The sequence below is a fragment of the Solanum lycopersicum genome, chromosome 3, assembly GCF_036512215.1.
Source record: "Solanum lycopersicum chromosome 3, SLM_r2.1".
Classification (NCBI taxonomy): Eukaryota; Viridiplantae; Streptophyta; class Magnoliopsida; order Solanales; family Solanaceae; genus Solanum; species Solanum lycopersicum.
Window position 1 is genome coordinate 63,043,005 of NC_090802.1, and position 17,005 is coordinate 63,060,009.

General features: G+C 32.8%; 1 protein-coding gene and 1 non-coding gene across 4 annotated transcripts; one reads left to right on the top strand and one right to left on the bottom strand.

Annotated features, from left to right (window-relative positions):
• Positions 1-237: 237 nt before the first annotated feature.
• Positions 238-11,086, bottom strand: LOC101254292 (sister chromatid cohesion protein PDS5 homolog D-like). Of its 3 annotated transcripts, XM_010320443.4 has the most exons (33): positions 10,556-11,086; positions 8,999-9,202; positions 8,655-8,833; positions 8,339-8,465; positions 8,095-8,262; positions 7,645-8,019; positions 7,433-7,522; positions 7,028-7,113; positions 6,506-6,557; positions 5,864-5,947; positions 5,723-5,766; positions 5,177-5,387; positions 5,030-5,073; positions 4,811-4,879; positions 4,502-4,718; positions 4,365-4,408; positions 4,111-4,179; positions 3,843-4,020; positions 3,700-3,743; positions 3,488-3,556; positions 3,222-3,399; positions 3,079-3,122; positions 2,823-2,891; positions 2,555-2,732; positions 2,404-2,447; positions 2,148-2,216; positions 1,880-2,057; positions 1,729-1,772; positions 1,470-1,538; positions 1,202-1,379; positions 1,059-1,102; positions 807-875; positions 238-711 (listed from the first exon to the last, which is right to left on the bottom strand). In XM_010320443.4, exons 1-33 carry the CDS (start codon positions 10,661-10,663, stop codon positions 549-551), a joined length of 3,789 nt encoding a protein of 1,262 aa, XP_010318745.1. In that variant the 5' UTR covers positions 10,664-11,086; the 3' UTR covers positions 238-548. The 3 variants fall into 3 exon arrangements, with proteins under 3 accessions (XP_010318745.1, XP_010318751.1, XP_010318747.1); XM_010320449.4 differs by lacking the exons at positions 4,111-4,179; positions 4,365-4,408; positions 4,502-4,718 and having other exon boundaries at positions 10,556-11,030; XM_010320445.4 differs by lacking the exons at positions 1,470-1,538; positions 1,729-1,772; positions 1,880-2,057 and having other exon boundaries at positions 406-711.
• A 5,716-nt stretch (positions 11,087-16,802) lies between these two features.
• MIR10538 (microRNA MIR10538) lies at positions 16,803-16,884 on the top strand. Its single transcript, NR_161781.1, has one exon. It is a non-coding gene; the product is annotated as a microRNA MIR10538 (primary transcript).
• The last annotated feature ends 121 nt before the right edge of the window (positions 16,885-17,005 follow it).

The following is a 17,005-nucleotide window of genomic DNA, read 5'->3' on the forward strand; positions in this document are numbered from 1 at the left end:
CCGGCTCCAAAATAAACACTTTTTAATAAATAAAAAAAACATAGACTAAAATGGATATTTCGCTCATTTATGAACAAACTGTGATAAACAAAGTTAACTAAACCCCAAAACTCAACTTCACAAAAAGAATTTGATATCACTTAGCTATGTTATGAACAAGGAAAGTTCACAACACAACAAAGTGAGAAATGAAAAGAACTTTTCAAAACAAATCAAGTTGCACAGAGAACAAACAAATCACAGCAAAAGAAATCATTCATGTGCTTGAAAAGGCGATGCTCCACCAAAAACTTGGTTGAGCATGGAATCCACCAATTGTACATTCAAATAAACTAAAGTTGACAAACTAATGATCTCATAGCTTTCAAAGTTAGAAGAGCTATGAAATTCAATAACAGTACAAAGTTTTCAGATTTGAACTAGTAACGACTAAAAACTACTGACTTTTCCCCAAATAAAAACTTAAAACATCTTTATATTATTTTAGTTTCTTCATTTTGACAAATGCTGTGAGTGCACTGGCGTCAATGAGCTATCTAAGGCAACTTCTAATGCTTGGACTCTGCTTGTGCGAGCATGTCACCTTCATTGTCCACAAGTTGCTTTTTCTCAGTGATCGTTTCACCACCAACATCAGATGCATCCTCCATCTTATCTGGAATGGAAATATCCAGGGACTCACCGTCACTCTTTTGGGTTTTACTTTTGAACCTGAAGATAGAAAGCCTACTCGTCAATACCCTCAAACATTTAAATCAAAGAGCAACACTGCACGGAAAAGTGTAGAACAGCAAAATTATAATAACCTTTTGGATGAAGATGCTCCTTGTTCCTTTTTGGTTGAGGGGGTTCTTCTTGTTCTCTTCTTCTTGGGTCTGCTCAAGTTCAATGAATTACCATATCATATGAAAACAAATAGTTGTGGCTAATCAAGGCGATGCGAAATACAATATCTAACATAAAAGTTGTAGGTAAAATAAACATGAAAAACAAGAGTCAAGAACAAGTAAAGAACTAGGACATGTCCACGGTCAGGAAGTTTAGAAATCAATACTTACAGAGAAGATGGAACATCATTGCTTTGAGGACCTGTATCATGATTCTGTACATATTGAATCCAAAAAAGGAATCATATCAGAATGGTGTATAATGCCAATGATGATTTGAAAATATGTTAAGAGATAACAGATGGAGAAAGGACCTTGTCAGATGGTTGGATTTCAAACGCCACTGAGCTCTCAAAGGCAACTTGTTCCTTGTCCACGAGTTCTTTTATCCCACTGCTTGTTTCGCAACCAACATCAGCAGCATCATTCAACCTACCCGGAGTTGGAGTATCCAGGGATTCAACGCAACTCTCTTTGGGTTTTGTTTTAGACCTGAAGATAGAAAACCAACTTGTCAAAACCGTCAGAACATTCAGCTTAGAGAGCAATACTACAGGCAAAAAAGTACAACGACAAAAGAACCTTTTGGATGATGAGACTCCAGGTTCCTTTTTTGTTAAGGGGGTTCTTCTTATTCTCTTCTTCTTGGATCTGCTCAAGTTCATAACCAATAACCATATCATGTCAAAGCAATGGCAGTGACATATCAAGGTGATGTAGAAAACAATCTTTAACATAAAACTAGTAGGTAGAAATAAACAGAAAAGATGACAGTCCAAGAACAAGTAAAGAACTAGGATTATGTTCAAGGTTACAAGTTATGGAGAAAATCAATACTTACGGAACAGATGAAGCATCATTGCTTTGAGGACCTGTCTCGGGATTCTGTACATATTGAATTCAAAAAAGGAATCATATCAGAATGGTGTATAATGCCAATGATGATCTGAAAATATATTAAGAGATAACATAGTATCAGATGGAGAAAGGACCTTGTCAGATGGTTGGCTTTCAAGCCCCAGTGAGCTCTCAAAGGCAACTTGTTCCTTGTCCACGAGTTCTTTTACCCCACTGCTTGTTTCGCAACCAACATCAGCAGCAGCATTCATCTTACCCAGAGTTGAAATATCCAGGGATTCAACGCAAATCCTTTTGGGTTTTCCTTTAGCCCTGAAGATAGAAAACCAACTTGTCAAAACCGTCAGAACATTCAGTTTAGAGAGCAATACCACAGGCAAAAATAAACAACGACAAAAGAACCTTTTGGATGACGAGACTCCAGGTTCCTTTTTTGTTGAGGGGGTTCTTTTAGTTCTCTTCTTCATTGATCTGCTCAAGTTCAATGAATAACCATATCATGTCAAAACAATGGTAGTGACATATCAAGTTGATGTAAAAACAATTTTTAACATAAAACTGGTAGGTAGAAATAAACAGAAAAGATGACAGTCCAAGAACATGTAAAGAACTAGGATTATGTTCAAGGTTACAAATTATGGAGAAAATCAATACTTACGGAACAGATGAAGCATCATTGCTTTGAGGACCTGTCTCGGGATTCTGTACATATTGAATTCAAAAAAGGAATCATATCAGAATGGTGTATAATGCCAATGATGATCTGAAAATATATTAAGAGATAACATAGTATCAGATGGAGAAAGGACCTTGTCAGATGGTTGGCTTTCAAGCGCCAGTGAGCTCTCAAAGGCAACTTGTTCCTTGTCCACGAGTTCTTTTACCCCACTGCTTGTTTCGCAACCAACATCAGCAGCAGCATTCATCTTTCCCAGAGTTGGAATATCCAGGGATTCAACGCAAATCTTTTTCGGTTTTCCTTTAGCCCTGAAGATAGAAAACCAACTTATCAAAACCGTCAGAACATTCAGTTTAGAGAGCAATACCACAGGCAAAAATAAACAACGACAAAAGAACCTTTTGGATGACGAGACTCCAGGTTCCTTTTTTGTAGAGGGGGTTCTTTTAGTTCTCTTCTTCATTGATCTGCTCAAGTTAAATGAATAACCATATCATGTTAAAACAATGGTAGTGACATATCAAGGTGATGTAAAAACAATTTTTAACATAAAACTGGTAGGTAGAAATAAACAGAAAAGATGACAGTCCAAGAACATGTAAAGAACTAGGATTATGTTCAAGGTTACAATTTATGGAGAAAATCAATACTTACGGAACAGATGAAGCATCATTGCTTTGAGGACCTGTCTCGTGACTCTGTACATATTGAATCCAAAAAAGGAATCATATCAGAATGGTGTATAATGCCAATGATGATTTGAAAATATGTTAAGAGATAACAGATGGAGAAAGGACCTTGTCAGATGGTTGGATTTCAAACGCCAGTGAGCTCTCAAAGGCAACTTGTTCCTTGTCCACGAGTTCTTTTATCCCACTGCTTGTTTCGCAACTAACATCAGCAGCAGCATTCATCTTACCCAGAGTTGGAATATCCAGGGATTCAACGCAAATCATTTTGGGTTTTCCTTTAGCCCTGAAGATAGAAAACCAACTTATCAAAACCGTCAACATTCAGTTTAGAGAGCAATACTACAGGCAAAAATAAACAACGACAAAAGAACCTTTTGGATGACGAGACTCCAGGTTCCTTTTTTGTTGAGGGGGTTCTTTTAGTTCTCTTCCTCATTGATCTGCTCAAGTTAAATGAATAACCATATCATGTCAAAACAATGGTAGTGACATATCAAGGTGATGTAAAAACAATTTTTAAGAACATGTAAAGAACTAGGATTATGTTCAAGGTTACAAGTCAATGGAGAAAATCAATACTTACGGAACAGATGAAGCATCATTGCTTTGAGGACCTGTCTCGTGATTCTGTACATATTGAATCCAAAAAAGGAATCATATCAGAATGGTGTATAATGCCAATGATGATTTGAAAATATGTTAAGAGATAATAGATGGAGAAAGGACCTTGTCAGATGGTTGGATTTCAATCGCCACTGAGCTCTCAAAGGCAACTTGTTCCTTGTCCACGAGTTCTTTTATCCCACTGCTTGTTTCGCAACCAACATCAGCAGCATCATTCAACCTACCCGGAGTTGGAGTATCCAGGGATTCAACGCAACTCTCTTTGGGTTTTGTTTTAGACCTGAAGATAGAAAACCAACTTGTCCAAACCGTCAGAACGTTCAGTTTAGAGAGCAATACTACAGGCAAAAAAGTACAACGACAAAAGAACCTTTTGGATGACGAGACTCCAGGTTCCTTTTTTGTTAAGGGGGTTCTTCTTATTCTCTTCTTCTTGGATCTGCTCAAGTTCATAACCAATAACCATATCATGTCAAAACAATGGTAGTGACATATCAAGTTGATGTAAAAAACAATAACATAAAACTAGTAGGTAGAAATAAACAGAAAAGATGTCAGTCCAAGAACATGTAAAGAACTAGGATTATGTTCAAGGTTACAAGTTATGGAGAAATCAATACTTACGGAACAGATGAAGCATCATTGCTTTGAAGATCTAGTTCATGCGTCTGTAAATATTGCATCCAAAAGAATTTGTATCACAAAGATATATAATGTGAAAAAATGTTAAAAGATAACACAGTATCAGATGGAGAAAGGACCTTGTCAGATGAATGGACTTCAAACGCCGATGAGCTCTCAACAGAAACTTTGGAAGTCTTGGATCTCCATTTCTGTGTGATATCATTATCTTCCTTCTGCACAAGTTCTTTTTTCCCACTGCTCGTTTCACAACCAACGTCATCAGCATCATTCATCTTATCTGGAATTGGAATACCCATGGAACCAATGTCACCCTTTTGGGGATTTCTTTTGGACCTGAAGATAGAAAAACTGCTTGTCAAAACCTTCAGAGCATTCAGTTCAGAGAGAAATAATACAGGGAAAAGTGGCAACAACAAAAGAACAACCTTTTGGATGATGAGACTCCGGGTTCCTTTTTTATTGAGGAGGTTCCTTTTGCCTTCTTTTTCATGGATCTGCTCAAGTTCATGAATTAATAACCATATCATGTCAAAACAATAGTAGTGAAAAACAACAGCCAAAAACATGAAAGAGGACAGTCAAGAATATGTAAAGAGCTAGGATTATGTCCAAGGTTACAAGGAAATTGAGAAATCAATACTTACAGAATAGCTGAAACATCATGGCTTTGAAGATCTGTTTCATGCTTCTGTACATATTGCACCAAAAGAAATGTTTCATAACGATATATAACGCCAATTATAATTTCAAAACATGTTAAGAAATAACACAGTATCAGATGATGAAAGGACCTCGTCAGATGGATGGTCTTCACGCGTCAATGAGCTCTCTAAGGCAATTTTGCTAGTCTCGAGTCTCTGATTCTGTGTGGTATCTTTATCTTCCTTGTCCACAAGTTCTTTTTTCCCACTGCTTGTTTCACAACCAACTTCAGCATTCATCTTATCTGGAATTGGAATATCCATGGACCCAAAGTCACACTTTTGGGGATTACTTTTAGACCTGAAAACAGAAAACGTGCTTGTTAAAACCCTAGGAAAATTCAGCTCAGAGAGCAGTACTGCAAGGAAAAGTGTAGAACAACAAAAGAACAAATGACGAGATTCCGGGTTCCTTTTTCATTGAGGAGGTTCTTTTTGCTGTCTTCTTTGTGGATCTGCTCAAGTTCATCAACCAATAACCATATCATATCCCGACAATAGTGTTGGCATATCAAGGTGATGCAAAATACAATCTCTATCATAAAAGTAGGAGCTAGGTAGAAGTAAACACGACTGTCAAGAATATGTAGAGTCTAGGATATGTGCAAATTTTTTTTATTGGAAATCAATACTTACGGAACAGATGAAACAGCATTGCATTGAAGATCCGCTTCATGTTTCTGCACAGAATGCATCCAAAAGAATCATATCACAAAGATGTAATGCCAATAATATCTTGAAGTTGTTAAGAAATACAGTATCAAATGGGGAAAATACCTTGTCAGATGGATTGTCTTCAAGAAACTCAAACTGCTCCTTATTCAGATTCAAGATTTCCGTTTCACCATCATCATATGCAATCTCAAAAGGAAAAACAGCAAATAGCATCAGTCAACTAAAAACTTCAGTTAAATACACTACTTCCCTTCCATGATATATTTCCCTTGTTTGCAGTTTTAGCACGACGACTGTTTTCCAGAAAGATGTCTTTTAGGCTGTGTAAGGCCATTATATCAATAGGTAAAAGGGACTTCTGTTGCAGTGATTATATTTGGTTTGAAAATAGTTTTGCCTCTACTTATCAGGAAGATGGAGTCAACCTCAGTATATAGTTTGCCTCAACATTACTTAGCAGGAAGATGGAATCAGCTAGACTTGCAGATATTTTGGAAATTTTAGAAGAATAGTAACAAATATAGCATTTGAAAGTAGTCTCAAGTTGAATTGATAAAGAATATGGATTCATACTGACTACTGATGATGAATTTTTTGAGACTTGGGAATGGTGTATAAATTCTTGTCATTATTAAAAGAAATATCAGAACATTGCAAAGTGAAACATATATGATATGCTGGGAAGAAAACTGTACAGAGACTAATTAAAAAACAGTGCAGGAAGCTTGATAATAACGTCACTACCTGATGCCTCTTGTTCACATGATCAAATCCAGAAACTGCACCCTCATAGAACCTGCAAAGGGAAACTTAAAATCAAAAACTTCAGCTAGATTCTTTATTTTTTTCTTTTTTTTCTCCTTTTTTTTTTTGAGAGAGAGAGAGAGATGGTAAGTGTGCTATTAATATAAGTACCAAGAAGGTGCAGGCAAAAGTATTTACAAGATACTAAAAGAACATCCTTGCTATTCTTAGAGGAATTCTATGAGATCTATCACTGTTTAGCTAGAATTCTTTCTTCCATTTGCAAGACACGATAAAAGTCAATTTAGTAGAAGCAATTGAAGATGTGCTCTGACACTCCACAAATCAAAGGAATGAAGCAGACTCTTGGTGACAGCCTAGCAGGCAAGCCAATTTTAGAGATGATAAACTTAACAATAGAAGGAATCAAGGATGAAAAATGCTGGGATGAGAGTGGATCAGTAATTAGTACCACAAATTTACAATAGTATGATAGTCCTGACAACATTCTGTACAACTTACATTTTGTCCAATGGCCACCAAACTCTTATTCTGGTACCAACTATTTCTTCTCCATATTTTTTGGTGAACTGACGCCTTTTAAAATCCTGAATGAAGCAATTAAGAACCATAAACTTCTCAGACATGAAAATACTCTTAGACAACAGGTAAATTAAAAGCAAAAGGGCTTAAACAAATACTAGTTTCAGTCCTTTGAACTGTATTGAAAAGAGGTAAGCATAGCGTTTTCCGAATTCAAGGAGAATAAAGCAGCTTATAACAATCCTTTGAAAAAGTAATGAAGTCACAGAATTTGGAAACATACTACATTCAACAAATACTACGTGAACACAAGAAAACTCGGGAAATATTGCAGATATGGAAACAAAAAATTACAGTTTACTTCAAAAGTTGCTATATTAGTACCTGATTCTTTCTTGCGGTAAGCTTCCTCCGAAACTTTGTCTTGAAAAGTTGGCTGGAGAGATTTCCATCCCCAAATGATGGTTTAATCTCCTGTAAAACCCACAAGCACAAAGGGAAAAGTAAAAAAGAATAGTGATTGTCAAATTTGTGCTTGAAAAAAATTATAAGCATAGATCGAGAGATAGCAACTTCTAAGAAGTCGTCCTTTCAACCTCATTTCCTGATTCTTCTATATCATGAATCTCTTTCTTCTGTTTCTGTTCATCAATTTGTTGCACTGATGACTCCTCAGCGTGAGTAAGGTTCTCTTCTCTTTTTACAATGTTAAGACCAGAAGTGGTGTCCACATCACCTTCCGGAACAGATCCTCTCTTCCTTGAGCTCTGACGTGGTTTTCTTTTGCTACCGGATTTGATCTTACAATTGCTAACACCAATATTCTTTGGCTGCTCCATCTGGCTGCAAGGCTGTAATGTTTTTGAAGAGGTGCCATTATTATTAGAAGGCGGCCCATCCTCCAGCAGTGTCTCACAGATAACAGCAGCAGATGGACCAACTTTTTCAGTAGTCACATTTTCATTTTCCATCTGACCATAAAACTAATGTTAGCAAAAAAGGAAAAGAACAGCTGCATACAAAAAGATGTCATAAGTAGGACACACCAATTGTTCTCCCTTGGGCATTTCATTGCAAATATAGGCAATGATTTCCGCATGATCATTAAGATCCATGCTTCTTGATTTGAGGGCTTTGAGAAGACAAGGTCTAACGGTGGAAGCACATTTTTTCAAGACCTTCTCTCCCAACTTTGACGAGATAGGTGACAAAATCTGTACAGTATAAAAGATTGAGTAAAGCACTAAAGAAACATGATTAACAGAAGATCAATTGGATGAGCTTTACTACCTGATTTTCCTTTCTGAGGCTATCAAGAAGGGGCTGAAGAAGCTCCATATTGATTTCATCACTTTCTTCAATGAGCAGAACCATGATTATTTCCATGCTTGTGAATACAATATCAGGATGGTCGGCCCTTGAAAAAAATACAGCATCAAACATAAGCATTCATCAAAGGAAACTTATGCATGATAATCTTATAATCATTTGCTGGGGGAAATGGCATAGTTGTATGATGCCAAACAATTTCCAACATGCATAAATGTGTCAAACAAAGATGTGCAAGAACTAAAGTATCAAAAATAGTTAAATATTTCCTTGTTACCTGATGATCCTGAGAAACATCCGGATTATCTCTACAACCAATGCATGACAGTCAAGGTCCAGCATTATTAAGCAGGCCTTGACTTCTGCCACAGTTTCCAGTACATTCACAGCCTTCTGATAACGGGGGCCTGAATGAGACAGCTCTTCAAATGTTCTTACTGTAAGCTGGAAAATCTCCTGAGGTTTTTCAAAATACAAGTGTGTGAAAAACAAATGGAAATGGATATAAAGTTTGAGCAAGAGGCATTAGCAATCTAGTTTCTCTCTCTCTCTCTTTAGCGCGTGTGTGTTATGTGTTGTAGGAAAATAGAACAACAAACTAGAATGTTATATCCTGGATACCTTCATTAGTTCATCATCATAAGGCTGCTGCGGAGCAGATATTCTAGAGATCTCGTAGATACAAGATATGACAGAAACTATGACATCTGCATCAGTGTGCTTTAGAAGCTCACTTCTGACCACAGCTTCCATTACTGGTAGAAGGGCATCCTTAATCGAATCGGCAGGGGCTTGAGCTACCCTTATCAACAGAGATTCTAATTCCTAAAAGATACAAGAAGTAAAAGTGAGTCAACTTGCAGCTTCCATAAATTACTGAAAATGAGCAAACAGCTTTAGGAAATTACAATCCCAGTGAATAAAGATTAAGTCGTGAACATGTAGAAATTGCTCTATGTTGGAATTCATGTACTTCCCTTTTTATTTTAATTCCAAAATCATTACACCAAAACCACATTTTCCACTTTCATTCCTCCATTGCTGGTTCAACACCATGTCATTTATAAAGTTAAGAACAAAAAAACCTTCTATTTGGAGATAAACATTCATCCAGATATATAAGGAAAACCGGCATCAAATTTATCCAACAAACAACCCTTCCCCTAAAAAGCTTTTTGTTATCAAGATAGAATCAATCTACTATAATAGGGCACAAAAAGAGGCAAAAACACACACATTTACTAGATTAAGAACAAAAGGCTTCTATTTGGAAACAAAAAAGCATCCTGATACATAAAAGAAAACCAGGCGTCAAATTTATCTAACAGACAATCCTTCCCCTAAAAGATTCTTATAGTTATCAAGAAAATATCAATCTAATATATAGGGCACAAAAAGAGGCAAAACACACAGATTTACTAGATTAAGAACAAAAGGCTTCAATTTGGAGACAAAAAAGCATCCTAATACATGAGGAAAATCAAGCATCAAATGTATCTAACAAACAACCCTTCCCCTAAAAAATTCTTATAGTTATCAAGATAAAATCAATCTAATATATAGGGCACAAAAAGAGGCAAAAACACACAGATTTACTAGATTAAGAACAAGAGGCTTCTATTTGGAAACAAAAAAGCATCCTGATACATAAAAGAAAACCAGGCGTCAAATATATCTAACAGACAATCCTTCCCCTAAAAAATTCTTACAGTTATCAAGATAAAATCAATCTAATATATAGGGCACAAAAAGAGGCAAAACACACAGATTTACTAGATTAAGAACAAAAAGCTTCAATTTGGAAACAAATCAAGCATCCTGATACATGAGGAAAACCAGGCATCAAATGTATCTAACAAACAACCCTTCTCCTAAAAAATTCTTATAGTTATCACAATAAAATCAATCTAATATATAGGGCACAACAAGAGGCAAAACACACAGATTCACTAGATTAAGAACACAAAGCTTCAATTTGGAAACAAAAAGAGCATCCTGATACATGAGGAAAATCAGGCATCAAATGTATCTAACAAACAACCCTTCCTTCCCCTAAAAAGCTCTTCCTGTTATCAAGATAAAATCAATCAAAATTAATAGGGCACAAAAACACACAGATAAAACTGGTACTTTATAAGTAAAGAACATGAAAAAAGATAAAAAAGTTAAGAACTTTACATCAAGAAGAGTGATGAGCTCTTCAGTAGAATGAGGAATGTTGATGAGGCTATTGGCACAATCTTTTAGCCCATCTTCAATTTCTTTCTGGGTAGGAGAATCAGCCATTTTCACAACAGCATTCACTCTCACTGAAGAAAATCTTGTATAAAAATTTGCCCCTTTCAAGAACCCCAAAAATTAAACAACACCCTATGAAGAAAATGGAACCTCACACACACCAAATGCTGATTATATACAAGTGTTTGGAAGGACAAAATTGGCATACAAAAAACTACCCCTCCAAAACTGTAATCTCCACTGGATTCACTCACATTAAATTGGATTTTCCCCTCAAATTCACAACTTTTTTCAGGGGGGTGTTGCGTTTTTCTCGTGTTCAGACCTTCAGTTTTGCTTAATTTGTCATTTCCGCTCTACGTGTCTCTAAACAACCAAAACTAAAACTGCACAAAGACTCCAAATTCGTTGTTTCAAGAAACAACCTTTTTAAGACACAGACAAAAAACACACACACTTTATTTATTGGACAGTTTTGTCCTTCCAACATTGAACTTATATTACTTGTATTAGACGTCTTTTTCTACTTTTAAAATGTCTAAAATTGGAAAAAGAAAAGTTGAAAGTTTTATTGCATATACATTTTAGCGGCAAAACTCAAACTTTGATTTCTTTGTATTTTGTTTTTCCCTTTTCTTTATTAATTGGAAAAATTTTGCTTTGACTATTAAATTGGAATTTACTTTTACTTTCATTACATATACATTAATATAAAAGGTTAAAAAATCAAAACATTTTAGTGGCATATTAAATGTGATAAAATTATTTTTTATTAATAAAATAATTTCTTTGGAACTTATTATTATAGAATAATTATTCTTTTAAATAAAACAATTCTATTGGAAAACTTTTTTACTTTCATTGCATACACACTTGACTAGGTGTTGTTGTAATTAAGAAAGGTAAGAAAATCAGCACAGTTTAATGGCATATTAAATGTGATAAAATAATTTCTTATTATAAAAATCTATTATTTTTCTAAATAAAATAAAAATCTATTATTTTCTTAATAAAATAATTTCAATGGAACTTATTATTGTAGAGTAATTGTTATTCTAAATAAAACAATTCCAATGGAATTTAAAATAAATTGTATTTTTCGCTTGGCATTTCACATTAAATTTTCAATTAGTTTGTATTCGTAGAGGGAATCATTTCCTATTAAGATTCTTTCAAATTCAAGACTCAACTTCGAAACATCTTATTAATGATTGAAGAATCATATACATCACGTCACAATACTCTTGTTTATACTAACATTGTATAAAAAGACTAAATTTATTGAGGTAATAGATGTTTATATTAAAATTGACTAAATTTATAGAAATAATCCTATTATTTAAATTTTTTTTATAGATGTTGATGTTCTTGTTTATACTAATATAATATAAAAAGACTAAATTTATTGAGGTAATAGGCGTTTATATTAAAATTGACTAAATTTATTGAGATAATCCTATTATTTAATATTTTTTTTATAGATGTTGATTTTCTTGTTTATACTAACATAATATAAAAAGACTAAATTTATTGAGGTAACAGGTGTTTATATTAAAATTGACTAAATTTATTGAGTTAATCCTATTATTTAATTTTTTTTTATAGATGTTGATATTCTTGTTTATACTAATATAAAAAGACTAAATTTATTGAGGTAATAGGTGTTTATATTAAAATTGACTAAATTTATTGAGATAATCCTATTTTTTATAGATGTTGATTTTCTTGTTTATACTAATATAATATAAAAAGACTAAATTTATTGAGGTAATAGGTGTTTATATTAAAATTGACTAAATTTATTGAGATAATCCTATTATTTAATTTTTTTATAGATGTTGATTTTCTTGTTTATACTAATATAAAAAAACTTAATTTATTGAGGTAATAGGTGTTTATATTAAAATTGACTAAATTTATTGAGATAATCCTAATATTTTTTTTTTTTTATAGATGTTGATGTGGGTAGGGGTGTCAATGAGTTAATAAATATGTCATTTCAATTTTTTGGATATTTTATAATGTATAACAAAAATTATATTTTTTTAAAATCATCCCAACATATCGATTTTTATTCAGCATAGGTTCGATTCATTTTTTTTTAAAAAAATATCACCTCAATATATACTATTATCAAAATATTTTTTTTCTACGTATATTCTTTAAGAAACACTTCAATTCTTCACTAAGAAGTCAAGAATGTAAAACCTTGTTGCCGTATTGTTTGATCTTAATCATTTAGTAGGATTGCATGCATAGATTTTGTCGTATTGTTTGATGGAGTATATATTATAGTCTCTTTTAATTTTAAACATAATTAAGTAAATGCTAATTAAAGAGTAAAGATCTAACGTCGACCAGTCACCATAGACCTAACACTTTTATCATATTTATATTTGAAAAATATCATAAAACATGTCTATATATTAAATTAAACATATTGGTAATATATTTTATATATTTACATATTATTCGTTTCAGTTTGAAAAATTTTCAATTTTTTTTATAAAATAAAAAGACCACTTCTATTGTTCGGAAAAATTATACACTTAAATAAGAATCCACGATCTTATTAAAAACATATAAATTAGTTCGATTAGATTTGAACGATACAACATCAATTATCAGTTCTAATAAAAAAATCATAAAGATTAGTAATTCTAAAATTTTGAACTTCGTCTTCTTCATCATTTCCTTCCTTTGAATCTTCAATTTTCAAGTTTGTTCTTCTTTTTTTTTCTTTGCAAAATGGCGAACGTCGCAATATTATTGAAAAAAACTCTCAGTTTTATAACGTGTATTTGGAATAAATAATGTATACATCATTGTTAAAATTAACGATATGGTGTTTAGTAGTAATAATTTGCGTAACATGTATAATTTATTATGCATGTATTTCGAAACCGTTGGAAGTATTTGTATATATATAGAATTCAGGATAATATTAAATGCATAAGTTGTATCTTATATACTTAAGCATGTATCTCACAGCCTCAACGATTATAACTAAGTCAGTAGAATACATGACAAAACTGATATACATCAAAATCGACCATCAATTACATCTAAAAAATCATGTAAAAGATCAATCACTTAAATAATAGATGAATAATATAAAGATACCTCACAATCACATTTTATCTTCTATGGTTGAAGAAAAAATACAATTGAATGATTATTGATTACAATTTTTTTGAATCATTGTGTTGCTCAAATTGTGCATTTGTGGTTGTTGTATAGTAGAACGGGGAGAGGGGGAGTCGTGCTCATTTTCTATCCGGGCACGAGCAGGAACATTCAAAATAATGGAAAGGCGAATACATTCATTCTAGCAACAATGGAGAATCGGTAATGATGGTGAAGAACGTGGTTGGAGAGAAGGGAAGAAGATGAGAATTGAATAGTTAATATCGCCTTTACTTTAAATTTTAAGATTTGTGTATCTAATTATACTTTATAAAATATATGGTATAATTTTTAAAAAGTTATATTATGAGTAATATTTTTAAACTACAGGTAAAAATATGCATACATGATAATTAAGTATATCTAATTATGTAGTTTAATGTATTAACAAAGAATGTTAACGAATTAATTTTGTTAAGAAATCAATGTCTTGCTCTACACAATTTGAAAGGCATCAAATCATAGCTGCCATACAGTTTGATGGAGGAGGATTGATATCGATATGGTATTGTGATTTACTTTATATAAATATCATTTTGTACATTCTTAAATGTGATTAAGAATGATATTTAAATGTAATATTATAGCCAAATAGAAAATGTAAGTATAATTATCTCAAGCACTACAACAAAACAAAGAAAAGCAGACTATGATCAGCTTTGAACTTGATATTCACTCAAAATATTAAGGCATCGACTGTCAGTCACGCCCAGGATCAAGGCTCGGGGTATGACAACCAACCAGATACATCTGCTTTAACAATATTGTTTTTAACTCGTCATATTTAAATATTTACCTACCTTCTGCAATTGACATATCATAACTGAGGCTCATGCATATGCAATATATCTAAGAAAATCATAAAAAATTGTATGAGTTGTACTTGCCTTAAGTATGCTATCATTATATGGTTAATCTGCAGCTGTAATTCTCATGATCTCACTGATGCAAGATGTAATTGACACCTTCACATCCATGTCAGGATGTCGTAGAAGCCCATCTGCAACTAGTGCTTCCATTGCAGGCCGAAAAGTATACCGCGTCGATACGGAGAGGATTTGCTTCACCAGTGACAAAAAATGCTCTAACTTCTGAAAATTGCATATACCAAAAAGAAGTGATTGAACCATGTCAAATACATTGAAAATACTTCTCTAGATAACAAATGAAGTCTAGATCAGGATATTTTGTAAAAAATAAAGATTTAAGTTCGAAACTACATCACTAGGTCAAACATCTCTATCTTTCTCTCCACATTTTTATTTCCTTTCATCCAACATGAAGCCTGATTATGTCCTTTACACAACAAAAATTAAACAAAGACATAGATAATTGACTTCCAGGACCAGTATATAAGCAATGGAACAAGGAAATCCTAAGTTATATGCAGAGAACATGATAGCAGATATCACAAGTGATGCAATCATAAACATATCTTTTAATTACTAGAATGTCCTTAATAAGAAATAGACCTCTTATAGGAGATGATCTTTCACTAGAATTGCTTATAGGATCATTTTTTACAAGACGGGGATCAAAATCACACTTCTAAGGTGAAAAATTAGGCAATAAACCAACCAAACTACTAGAAATTTTCAAATAACGTGATTATTTTATCCTAGGATTAAGTAACAATTGTTGACCAGAACCAGAAATAAATTTCAACCATTTTAGGAAGTTAGTTATAATTTTTCAGAATCTCATAGATAAAATTGATCCCCTTGGCTACTACGTACTTTTCACTTTGTAGGTTTAAGAAGATGGAAAGAGAAAAGAATCTCAACAACTTTGAACCATCAGTATTTGTACAAAAGGACAAGAGAGAAAAGAGGGATTATATGAAAATTTGAGGCATTAGGAATTAACCCTTTGCAAGGTTACCGAAATTTTTTCAAAGTGTGTGAGTATAATTGAGGCTGTCTTAACTGCGCAATTTTCAGGTTTCCCTCTTAAAATTGTTTTCAATAAAGGGAATTCGCTTCTAAGGATATACTTAAAAAGTTCTGCTTGGATTACAGTGATCTTTTTGATAAAAATAAAAATAAAAAAATAGATAAAATATTACAATAATCTGAACAGATTAACTTTTCTTTGACCTTTTTGTTATTTCATTTTAATCTTTCCTCCCTACTTTTTCTTGGACACATCTGCTATGAATGAATACACCCAAAAGTCAAAAGAAATATAAAGACAATGATAACAATATTAAACTATCAGTCTTAGATCATTCATTTTTATTTTGAACTGGAGAGAGTAATGTTTATGGGAGTAACTATATCAACCTTTTTTTTAATAAAAAATGAGATCTCTTGGCGACAAATTGAATAGAAGAAAATGACTTTTTCATATTTAAACATGATGATTTCTATAGAAAGACGATAAAACTAAAATAATTTATAAGTGACTTACGAAACTAATTCTCCCTAAACTTCAAGGCTTCTAATAGGAAATGTTATCGAAGAAGAAAACTAGATTTTGTAATGTAATCTATCTCTGGGTATCTGAATACCCATATATATTTGCATCGGGTCTTTTTGAAATAGAGTAGTGGAATGTCATCAAAACTGTTACAGCCCATTAAATTGAAATCTGCATATGTAAATAAAAGATTTTATTCTAAAAAGTGAATATGAAAGGAGAAACTAAGCAAAACAATTTTGTCGCTATCTAAAACTGAGAGGGTCCCCCGTATTAAAAGGTATAAAAAGGTCGAGGAATAGAGCCTCGACTCTTGTTCATAGACAGATTTCTTCAGGCGGGTTTAGCCAAAACCATCACTTCGAATTTGAAGCATGTGTAAATCTATAAAAATTATCTTTTACATGGACATGCATATATAATAAACTTACGAAAGCAAATATATTACGAGGTTTTAACCAAACTAAGCCATTATATAAAGTCATTCACCAAAATAATATGTTTTTCTAAAATTTTACAAAACTAGTATAAACGTATTCCACAGTAACGTTTTAGGATATATTTTATTTTTTAAAAGTTGATGGCGTCAGATTGATATACGTTACTCACAGTAACGTTTTAAAAGTAAAACGTTACTTACAGTGACGTATATCAACCTAATATTGTTAGTTTTTAAAAAATAAAATATATCCTAAAACATTACCATGAAATACGTTTATACTAGTTTTGTAAAATTTTAGAAAAATGTATTACTTTGATAAATTGTTTTGTATAATGACTTAGTTT

What these genes read in the sequence shown, in the direction of transcription:
- LOC101254292 (XM_010320443.4), bottom strand. Translation starts at nt 10,663, where the DNA reads ATGGCTGATTCTCCTACCCAGAAAGAAATTGAAGATGGGCTAAAAGAT. An exon ending in AGCTCATCACTCTTCTTGAT is followed by an intron (nt 9,203 to 10,555) that starts GTAAAGTTCTTA and finishes TGTATCTTTTAG; the next exon opens with GAATTAGAATCTCTGTTGAT. An exon ending in GGAGCATCTTCATCCAAAAG is followed by an intron (nt 712 to 806) that starts GTTATTATAATT and finishes TTCTATCTTCAG; the next exon opens with GTTCAAAAGTAAAACCCAAA.